Consider the following 12500-nt stretch of genomic DNA (forward strand, 5'->3'; position numbering starts at 1 on the left):
CTATTGTTGGCTGGGCGGGGCTCCCCCCCTCCTGCAAGCCCGAAGGGCCTCCCCCTTCCCGCTGGCAGGGCGGGGTCCCCCCTTCCCGCTGGCAGGGCGGGGCTCCCCCCTTCCCGCTGGCAGGGTGGGGCTCCCCCCCTTCCCGCTGGCAGGGCGGGGCTCCCCCCTTCCCGCTGGCAGGGCGGGCCTCCCCCCTTCCCGCTGGCAGGGCGGGCCTCCCAGCGGGCCTCCCCCCCTCCCGCGGGCAGGGCGGGGATCCCCCCTTCCCCCTGGCAGGGCGGGGCTCCCCTTTCCCGCTGGCAGGGCGGGGCTCCCCCCTTCCCGCTGGCTGGGCAGGGCTCCCCCGTTCCTGCTGACAGGGCGGGGATTCCCTCCCTCCCTGCTGGCAGGGCAGGGCTCTACCCCCTTCCCACTGGCAGGGTGGTGCTCCCCCCCCCTTCCCGGTGGCAGGGCGGGGCTTTCCCCTTCCTGCTGGCAGGGCAGGGCTCCCCCCCTTTCCCGCTGGCAGGGCAGGGCTCCCCCCTTCTTGCTGGCAGGGCGATGCTACCCTTTCTCCCTCCATTAATGTCTGGATTCTCCTAAGGACTTCGGTATCAGAGCCCCAGGCGAAGTCACACAAAGACAAAAGCTTCTGACTGGCCAGGAGTCGAACTCTGGTCCAGTAAATTTGTATGAACATTGACATACCACTTGGCCAAGTGGTATGTCAATGTTCATACAAGTTTCCTGTGTGTCTGTATATAATAAATATATATATATATATATATATATATATATATATATATATATATATATAGATATATATATATATATATATATATATATATTAAAATATATATATATATATATATATATATATATTAAAATATATATATATATATATATATATATATATTAAAATATATATATATATATATATATATTAAAATATATATATATATATATATATATATATATATATATATATATTAAAATATATATATATATATATATATATATATATATATATATATATATATATATATATATATATATATATATATATATATATATATATATATGCATATACATAAATATACAAACATAGTTGTCGTACAGTTTGGAGAATGGGCAGTAGCCTACTAGACACTGATCCCGATATAACAGGGATAAATTGACCCTCAAAGGGCATATGACAAGCAATAATCTAGAATCTTGATGCTGTAATTTTCAGCACAGTTTGAGGGCTCTATCCGGGTTGGTTCTTCAGGTCGTTTTCTCCGGTAGTATGGTGGAAACTCTTAAACTGGACTTTTGAATCTTCTCAGGAATGAGTTCAGTCATACGAGGGACTAATTTCAGGCCGTCATCTTTACAGAATCCAAATTCTTCCATGTAGATTCCAACTGTACTTTGAACTGATCCAGTTCCATAAGCATCAGACACCAGCTGATCAAAGATGTCTCAGTCGCCATGAAACAGTTCCTTCAGGTTGATCCTTAACCACATCACTATTACTGATTACTGAAACTGAGCACTGTCCAGCTGCTACATTCTCATTTACATCTTCCAGTAAGCTGTCCAAAAACCAGGGTAATGAAACTAGAAAAATAAATACATGTACTATAAAAACGAAACTATACAATACGAACTGAAAATGCTAAGCTAAAAAGGGAGAGAAACATTTCTTACAACCTTGAAATTTAGTTCTTGCCCCATTGGTACCATATTCTAGATAAATTTTGTGCATTTGTTTACGAACTCTAGCCAAAAATTAGTTTTATTCAAATATAATTCTGTTTTATCTATTGAAATCCTTGGTGTCTTGTCCCTTATAAATGACGTGACTTTATTATTTTTTTTCCCCTGTCGTTTCACAAATCGCACTATAAAGACGTAGCACAATAGATTATCAGTAACTAGATAATATCAACTTAGGTAGAAATGAAGTTTGTAATTTTAACACTGAAATGGATAACGCGGAGTCAAGTTGCCAACTAACCATGCAGAGTTCATTTGTAACTTAACTGGTATGGAATGAACATCTTGGCCCCCCAATCTTCCTTGACTCAATATTCTCTCCCTCTCTCACTCCTTGCTCTCACCCCTTCTCACTCTCACCCCTTCTCGCTCTCACCACCCTAGGACTCTTTCACCCCTTCTCACTTCTTCACCAACCTCTCTCTCTCTCTCTCTCTCTCTCTCTCTCTCTCTCTCTCTCTCTCTCTCTCTCTCTCTCTCTCTCTCTCTGAATGTCATTTAGGCCGGTATACTTCATGTATGGTGTTGTTTTTTCATTATTATTTTACATCGAACCATATCTGAAAGTACCTTTTCTTTCATCGGTGACTTTAACAAGACTAATGTCGAACTAATCTAATGTAGCTGTTAACGGAAGGAATTGTTTAGCTGCGATATTCCAATAATTTCTACATGATTTTGCGGATATTGATATATATATATATATATATATATATATAGTATATATATATATATATATAATATATATATATATATATATATATATATACAGTATATATATATATATATATATATATATATATATATATATATATGTGTGTGTGTGTGTGTGTGTATTCAGTATTTGCAGTGGATATTGGAAAAGACAAATTATAAAACAGAATGAAATAAGGCAACTCGATTTCTAAAATTTTAATACTTTCACTAGCCCCTTTGCAGTCTTTGATTCGTTAAGGTTGGTGAGGGATCCGCCCATTTCGTAAAAGAAGTAAGAAGAGCAATACCTTTTCTGTTTTGTCATGGGAACACTAGAGACATCTGACAAAAGATTTCCCCCGAGTGTCTGCGTTCTTTTGATTTTAACTGTACAAACATACAGACACACACACAGCCTTAAGCAGAAACTGACTTTCACACAGCAGACACCCTTGACAGCGTCACAGCCAGAATCGTCTCTCTGTTTCGCGTTACCTAGTAATGACAGACTCGCCCTGGAGAATCTGGCCCTCCTCCTACGTAATCACACATTGCAACACATTGAGCATGTTAATAACATTTATTTATGTTCATTTGAGCCGCAATTGGTTGGCGACCGCATATTCACGGTATTCGAGTGTCATAAATTCTCTAAATGTCTCTTCTAGACTCGTTGTTTATCTGACTCTTAATAGTGTTATGGACTCTCTACTGACCAATATTCGTGGGTTTCACGCTGGGAGTAATTGCTTAATGTAAATATTTCGGTGTTGTTTGTAATTGGCAAGGTGAAGAAAAGCAATGGTTTTATATATTCTCTCTCTCTCTCTCTCTCTTTCTCTCTCTCTCTCTCTCTCTCTCTCTCTCTCTCTCTCTCTCTCTCTCTCTCTCTCTCTCTCTCTGTGTGTGTGTGTGTGTGTGTGTGTGTGAAGACGAAACTAAACAAGATCGTAAAAGCTCTCTAAACTTTTAAGCTGAATCGCGACACAAGAGCAAATGGAGTCTACGTATGTGGACTAAAAAATCTGTGACATCCAAAATCCTTCTCTCTCTCTCTCTCTCTCTCTCTCTCTCTCTCTCTCTCTCTCTCTCTCTCTCTCTCTCTCTCTCTCTCTCTCTCTCTCTATTGTGAAGATTGAGAATATCTTTTTTTTACCGAGTTTTATGTATTGAATTTTTCCCATCAGTCTGGCAGATATATATCAATGAGCCATAACTGAAGAGGTATGGATATTGATAAATACGTATAGCCTACATATGATAAATTACATATAATACACACAGGTGTATATATATATATGTATATATATATATATATATATATATATATATATATATATATATATATATATATATATATATATATATATACATATAACTTTGTAAAAAAACTATCTACTGTTGTCAATCTTGACGAGAGAGAGAGAGAGAGAGAGAGAGAGAGAGAGAGAGAGAGAGAGAGAGAGAGAGAGAGAGAGAGAGAGAGAGAGAAATTATAAAAATCTCACTAATATATATATATATATATATATATATATATATATATATATATATATATATATATATATATATATATATATACCTATTTATATATACAGTATATATGTACTCGTATATGTATGGATGTATTCATTTGTATAAAATTGTTAATTTGAACGTTTATCATTAGAACTAATTGGTAGCAAAACCCGGTACCGATTATAACACACGCACTCATACACACAAGAATGAAGAATGAGCCCATCTATTTCTCTCTAGTTTAAAATAAGGTCTCTCCTATCTATTTCTCTCTAGTTTAAACTAGATTTATTACTCTTTACATTTCCACGCTTTCCCACGACGAACCTTCGCATCTACCCCCCCCCCCCTATAATTAATGACTCAAGATAAAGAGGCCCACGAGAGATTAAGGAAACGTAAACAATTCAAATGATTCTGGGAAGCATTATTTTCCTCTTTTTGTTCTGAACACAATGCTCCGTAGACGAAGGCCAGGTAGAGATAAGCATCCTTTGATTTGGCTGACTTTGCGAAATTTATATTACGTTCTCTCTAGGTGAAGAGTCATAGCGCTCTGGCGTGTGACCTTGCGTAGAAGAAGAAGAAGAAGAAGAACAAAAACAACAACAACAAGTGAAGAAGAAGAAGAAGACGAACAAAAACAACAACAACAACAAGAGAAGAAGAAGAAGAAGAAGAACAACAACAACAACAACAACAACAGCAGCAGCAGCAAGAGGAGAAGAAGAAGAAGACGAACAACAACAACAACAATAACAATAACAGAAGAAGAAGAAGACGAACAACAATAACAGCAAGAGAAGAAGAAGACGAACAACAACAACTGCAAGAGAAGAAGAAGAAGAAGACGAACAACAACAACTGCAAGAGAAGAAGAAGAAGAAGAAAAAGAATAAGAAGAAGAGCAACAACAACAACAAGGGGAGTCAAAAGAAGCACTGCTAATCTTGTTGAACCGAGATGAAGAAGAAGTCTGAGAAAGCGGAGACGAACTTTTATAAACAGTGGCAAGAAGCCGCGAATCAACTTGAAATTGACGTAGGGATGCTGATTAAATTAAGACCTTCCCGGTGCACCAAAGACTATAGAAACGAAGAAACCCACCATAAATGAATATTTTAAAGAAAAACCAAGAGAAGAAACGCACCCAACATCAATTACGTGGTTAGGGTGAATGCATACGCTATCAGTGCATTACGGACGAGAAGAGTTCTCATGCGAGGTTCGTATTACTTAGTCTTATAAATCATTTACCGTATCTTACACGCTCGTCAGGTGTACTCTGGCTTGCCTGTGGAGCAAGCCGCTGAGCCTCTTCGGGAAGTTGAAACGAATTATTATTATTATTATTATTATTATTATTATTATGATCATATTATTACTATTATTATTATTATTAATAGTATAATATATCACTGATATTATTGCATATCTCATCTTTTTTTTACCGATGTCAAAAGTGTAAGATCACTGTACCCTTATTGTAACTCTGTATATGGCTTTTGCTGAAATAAAGATGATTATTATTATTATTATTATTATTATTATTATTATTATTATTATTATTATTATTATTATTATTAGCCAAGCTACAACCCTAGTTGGAAAAGCAACATGCTATAAGCCCAAGGGCTCCAACATGGAAAAACCGCCCAGTGAGAAAAGGAAATAAGGAAATAGATAATCGATGAGAAAAAAATAACAATAAATTATTCTAAAAAACAGTAACATCAAAACAGATGAGGTGATTATTATCGCGTGGCGTTTGGAAATGCAAATTAGGTGCTGAAATGATCATTCCTTTTATTTTATTGTCTTTTCTTTATATCTCTCCATCATTACTAATCGAGTATCGTGACTTTTTTTAAACCATTCTTGTAATTTAGGATTCAACTGGATGGCGTTAATAAGATGAAACGTCTGCCATCTGGAAATGCAAATTAAGTGCTACACAGAATTGATCTTTCCTTTTATTTTATTATCTTTCCTATTTATCCACAATTACTGTTCGCATTTCATGACTCTTTTTAAACCATTCTTGTAATTCAGGATTCAACTGGATGGCGTTAATAAGATGAAACGTCTGGCGTCTAAAAAATGCAAATCAGGTGCCACACAGAATTAACCTTTCCTTTTATTTCATTATCTTTCCTATCTCTCCACCATTACTGATAGCATGTCATGCCCTTTTTTTAAAACCAGTTTTGTAATTCAAAAATCAACTGGATGGTGTTAATAAGATGAAACGTCTGGCGTCTGGAAATGCAAATCAGATGCTACACGGAATTGATCTCTCCTTTTATTTTACTATCTTTCCTATTTATCCATCATTACTGATCGTATATCGTAACATTTTTTTTAAAAGTCTTATAATTCAAGATTCAACTGGATGGCGTTAATAAGATGAAACGTCTGGCGTCTGAAAAATGCAAATCAGGTGCTACACAGAATTGATCTTTCCTTTTATTTTATTACCTTTCCTATTTATCCATCATTACTAATCGTCCTGTCGTAACATTTTTTAACAAGTCTTATAATTCAGGATTCATCTGGAAGGCGTTAATAAGACGTATAGCCAGATGGAAAATTCCAAGTACTTAGAATAGATGTTTATTGAGAAATTCGAGTGAGTGGGTCTTTGATTTGAAGTTTTAACAAAAGAAACCTTCTCTCTCTCTCTCTCTCCTCTCTCTCTCTCTCTCTCCTCTCTCTCTCTCTCTTCTCTCTCTCCTCTCTCTCCTCTCTCTCTCTCTCTCTCTCTCACAAAAAAAGATTCTATATTTGTGGTTTCGTAAGGGAAGTATTTTACTTCACACTAATTCTTTGATCAATTCAAACTCAAAATATTACTACAAGCAATGGATATAAAAAAAACATAAGTTTTTCGATTAAGATATAAAAATATACCAAAACATGTATATGAAACTTTATGACACGAATCTTATACTTTTATACAGTCATACATACACACATGAATACCTAATCCTTCCTTCAGCTTACTGGCAACGTGAGGGAGCGTAACCATAGAGAGTATACATATATACATGCATACATACATCTCCACAGTAATATCTAAACAACCCTTGAATGAGAAAATAAGTCGAATAGCAAATCCGCACTGAATACCATAGACTTATAGTGGAAAAAAAAAGATTGATTGTTTGATTTATTTAGAGTTTTCTGGCATCCTATGGAAAAGTGAAAATTCTATGGCAAATGCATAGACTCTATAGTAACTTTAGATATAGATTAAGAGTAGTATAGAGTAACTATTTATTCTTTCATAGTCACTGTCACTTCTTGTCTTAGTAGCCTACTTTCAACACAAGAACTAAATTGAGTTTTCTTCTGCCTTTTCAGAGTCTCCACTGTACGAGTCATTGGTGTCTACTTTTTCCACAATGGATGATGACGTCAACCTTGACCACGAGTATCAGCAAATACCAGCACTGGTTAATCCCCAAGGACGAAAATCATCGAACATCCACGACTCCGCTGGCAAGGCAGCGGTAACGACACCTTCGTCGGGTAGAATTCAGAGTGACAACGCCAAAGAGTACCAGACGGTCAATGACGCCAAGATCACAACGCTGGATGTCAGGCCAGAGAAAAGTTCTGGCAAGGAGAAGGATTTGGAAATAGCACCCGGGTCTCAGATCTGCAGTTGCCAATCTAACAAGTCGCCCGATTCGAGGAAAGCCGGTTCGTCGCCTGTAGCGAAGAAAATGGACAATTCTTCGCAGACCGTTCCTGCATCCAGCGAATTCCACAGGAGTACCGTCTACCTCAGCGACGAGAAAGGCTCCTCTTCGACGGAGACGATCTCGAGTCTGAGCGATTCCGATACCTACCAGGAATTAGAAAGGCCCCCAACGGTTATATTCCTCCCAAACGCCGCCAAAGAGTCCTCGGGACGGGCTAGCTCGTCCAACAAAAACGACGACAGCAGTCCTAAAGGCTCAGAAGTAAGCCAAAGTCCAAGCTCCTCAAGTCAAGACAAGCGAGGAGTTGTTAGTCCTAGGTCTAAGTCCAACATATCCTCCGGTTCCTCTAGCGGCAATCTCAAATCTAGCCATTCCATCAGATCGAACAGCCACAACGAAGCGATCAGACCTCAGAGAAAGTCTTTCAGCAAATCTCCCGAGACGACATACCTGCCCCTGACCATCGAGCTTCCAGAGACCAAAGCAAATCCAAGAAAACCACCAGAATCGAACATCAAAAGGCACCAAATCTCTTCTCCAGGACCACACATTATTACCACGTTAGACCCACCCATAAGAAACAAGAACTTCATGGACTGGTCTATCGAATCAAATGACATCCCCACCGCTGGTAGTGAACTTCGACTCTGAAAGTGAGGATGACCTAGCTAATGAGGCCGACCTATCCTCTGCAACGACTATGGACGGCAACAGCACGTCACTCTACATGACGGAGGGTGACACGACTTCCCTGTATTCATCCATTGCTGAACTTTATTCAGTTATACCAGGTGATACTGATTCCCTTGTATACGTGTACAAGGCTCTGCCCAGTAGTCCCTGTACTGAGGTCTTTCGACAGCCTTCTTCTGTTGGATACAGGATCCCTTATATTCCCCCAAACAGGTTAGTCTCACTGAAATTTATACTGTTGAATCAATTCTCTTGGTATTATCATTTACAAACATGATAATATTATACTTTAAATCAATTTTTTTTTCTTTATGTTTGTTTATGCTCTTAATTTACAGTGGATACAGTAGCTTCCCGAATACGGAAACACAATAAGGCAATAAGAATCAGAAATTGCTGTTATATTCGATAACAATGCAACCTTTTTTACTTACTTTGTAGTTTATGCTTACATGGGGCATAAAAACTGGGAAATAAATTTCATTCATTGTTTTTTTTAATGCATCATCACATGAGCAAAATCAGTAACATATTACTTTGTTATTTTCATTTCCAATGGAAGTTTTGTGTTTGTAAGCATAAAAAAACATCAGAAGGGTATTATTTATTCAGGGTCATAATAATAATAATAATAATAATAATAATAATAATAATAATAATAATAATAATAATAATTGAAATAATAATAATAATAATAATAATAATAATAATAATAATAATAATAATAATAATAATAATTATAATAATAATAATCATCTTACAGCAAAACAACTTATTAAGATTAATAAAGGTAAAACCGAGTCTTGCACTTCCGGCATTTCGAAAACATTGGTCTGACTTTGATGATTTAGTCACAGACGAATTTTCCTTTCTGCTCAGCGAGTTTTTTTTTTTTTTTTTTTTTTTTTTTTTTTTCAAACGAACACAATCCTCCTCTCGCAAGATAAAGCAAAACAAAGAAAATAAATTATATGAAAAGTTCTTAAACGACTTTTCATTATAGTCATCTGGGTAATCAGTTTTGCAAGACAATGAGTATAAAATGACTCCTCCCTTTCTAAAACACATGTTTGTTTGTTTACTTGCTTTTCTTCTGTTTCTCATTCTGTAGCGGAAACTCCCATTGTTACCGTTGGAGCGTTCTTCTCATACACGCAATTAAATCCGTAATTCTGTTGTATTTTACACCAAACACACCCTCTTTAAGTGTATGGGACGGCATGGGAGGATACCCTCATTTCTCAAACCAACCCCCTTTCTTCTGGCTTACTGTTCGTATTTCTTCGGTCTATTCCTTTCTTTGCTGCATCACGCCTAATGATATACAGCTTCCAGATTTAGCATCTACGTTATCTTTATGACGGCATTGTATGAGAGCGACGGTGTGTTGTTATTTTCTATGGTTTAGTATTGGGAAACAATGTTGGTCTATTTCACCGAAGACGTAGACCGTATACAGTTCGGAAATGGATGTTGACTATTCTTTTCAAATTTGACATGAAATAAAGTAAACTTTGTCCCTGTTATTTCCATTTATAAAATATACTTTTTAAAAAATCCAAGTCTGTAATTAACATGTTACAAAACATATGTCTGCATGTTGTAAACACCCAAAAATAGATTTTTCGCTTCGCTCAAAAACCGTTATTTTATTATATATAAATATATAAACATTCATACACACACATGTATATATATATATATATATATATATATATATAATATATATATATATATATGTGTGTATATATATATATATATATATATATATATATATATATATATATATATATATAATGTGTGTGTACGTGTTTGTGTGCATACGCTAGTACGTGCGTGTTTGCGATGTTACCTCTCAAAGACAGTACCAAAATGATAATATTATACATTAAAAAAAACGGCTCATCAATCAGTTGCAAAAAAAAAAAAATAAATAAATAAATAAATACGAAAACCAAGTCTACGCTTCAGCTGAGACGAGACATTAAGCCTCATACAATACTTTTTTTTTATGCAAATCAATATTTAGCCTTCTTCTTCTTCTTCTTCTTCTCCCACTTTTATGTGGGATCGATGTTTCTGGCCAGCGTTCTCCATCTACCTCTGTCCCGCAGTTCATCACCGGTCAATCCCTTTGATCGAAGGTCATCCTTGATATAGTCCATCCACCTTCGCTATGGTCTCCCTCTCCTTCTCGCTCCCTGTACCTCCATTTCCATCACTCTCCTCCCAATATACTGTTCATCTCTTCTCATGACATGACTATACCACCTCAGTCTACTTTCTTTGATCTTATCTGATAGTTCTTTAACTCCTGTGGTACCACTAATTACCTCATTCCGTATCTTATCTCTTCTTGTCACCCCACACATCCATCTCAACATTCTCCTCTCTGCCACAGCCATCTTCTTCTCTTCTGTCTTTTTTATTGCCCACGTCTCCGCTCCATACATCATTGCCGGTCTCACAACTGTCCTGTGTACTTTACCTTTCAACTTAACTCCCATTTTCCTGTCGCATAGTACTCCACACTTTTTTTTCCAATTCTTCCACCCTGCTTGTATTCTGTGGTTTATTTCTGCCCCCAGATCACCATCCTCTGCAACTGCATTCTGTGCAAATCAATATTTTACCATCTGTTGCCAAAACTATTGGCCCAGTTCTCTTGACCAGTTAAGGTTAAACATAAAACTTTATCGTTGAGTTCTAGAACCGCCGCGTCACTAAGTGGAAATTGGGAAAAATATAGAACATGGTTTGGACCCTTTGAATTGTTTAATTTTTTTTTTCTTTTTTTTGTCGAAAGGATTTATTGTTGGTTTTGATGTATTTATATAAAAAAAAAATCTATCATTTTGTGACATATGTTAATATAAACATCATAAACTCTTAAGAGTGATATCTTTAACTTGACTAATTATGTTCCCGAGACTATTATTTCTAATGGTCAAAATATGCTCTTATTTTCCTCAAACATTTCTGCCAATGTTTCTTATATTTTCACTCTTTTAAGGATCCTTAAAGCATTTCCTCTTTCACTACTATTATTATTATTATTATTATTATTATTATTATTATTATTATTATTAGCTAAGCTACAACCCTAAATAGAAAACGGGATGTTATAAGCAAAAGGGCTCCAACTGGGAAAATAACCCAGTGAGAAAAGGAAACAAGGAAATAAACAAACTATAAGAGAAGTAATGGACAATTAAAATAAAATATTTCAAGAACAGTAATAACATTAAAACAAATCTTTCTTATATAAACTATAAAAAGAGACTTATGTTAGCCAGTTCAACATGAAAACCCTTGCTGCAAAATTTGAACTTTTGAAGTTCCACCGATTCAACTACAAGATTAGGAGGATCATCACACAATTTGGTCCGAACTGGGATAAAATTCCTAGAATAATGTGTCGTATTTGCCTAGATCAAGTACCCCGCCCCCCTTGTTTATTATCAACCAAAACCAAAAATTAGACCCATCAAAAGTGATGAGCCAAAAAAGCTCGACTTCCGTTTGATAGCGATCTGGCTCACGCACGGTCTAGCTCTAGACCGATAGTGTTACCACTAAGTATTACGACCATACAGGAAAATAATTCATAGTGGTCATCCATGCGTGGCATGTACTGTAAGCTGGTGTTACTTGTGTTATCACACCCTCGCATCCTACTTCTTGGAAAGTAGCAGTTTTTACGGCCACAGCGTTCGGAGGAATCTAGTGGCAATTTAGCTTTGCAATGTAGGTCTTCCTTGCTCGCGACTCGCTGTTCGATATTTCATCTACATTGTCTTTTCAACCGCATCTTCAGATCTGCACTAGATTACGAAAATAGGTTCTTCTTGAGGCAGAACTTTTCATGAAAATAAAATTGTTTTGTATAACAAAAGTTTTTCAAGCGTTTCAAAGAACATTTTGGAATATGGTTTATGGACTATAAATTATAGCATCCGATGACATTTTATGAGTATTTCATACATCATTGGTGACACTGCTTATACATAAATATATATATAATGTATATATATATATTATATATATATATGTATATATATGATATATATATATATATATATATATATATATATATATATATATATATATATATATATATATATATATATATATATATATATATAT

At 36.4% G+C, this 12500-nt stretch overlaps 2 protein-coding genes across 3 annotated transcripts in view; one reads left to right on the plus strand and one right to left on the minus strand.

The window, feature by feature from the left end:
* Positions 1-12500, minus strand: part of LOC137631237 (acyl-coenzyme A thioesterase 9, mitochondrial-like) — a 332677-nt gene that overhangs the window by 233244 nt on the left and 86933 nt on the right. The window lies entirely within an intron of this gene.
* Positions 1-12500, plus strand: part of LOC137630907 (uncharacterized) — a 104186-nt gene that overhangs the window by 76325 nt on the left and 15361 nt on the right. Inside the window, 2 exon segments of the mRNA XM_068362442.1 lie at positions 7318-8282; positions 8284-8567. Of these exon segments, the coding sequence (XP_068218543.1) occupies positions 7318-8282; positions 8284-8567 (1249 nt within the window).

Source organism: Palaemon carinicauda, chromosome 39, assembly GCF_036898095.1.
Source record: "Palaemon carinicauda isolate YSFRI2023 chromosome 39, ASM3689809v2, whole genome shotgun sequence".
Classification (NCBI taxonomy): domain Eukaryota; kingdom Metazoa; phylum Arthropoda; class Malacostraca; order Decapoda; family Palaemonidae; genus Palaemon; species Palaemon carinicauda.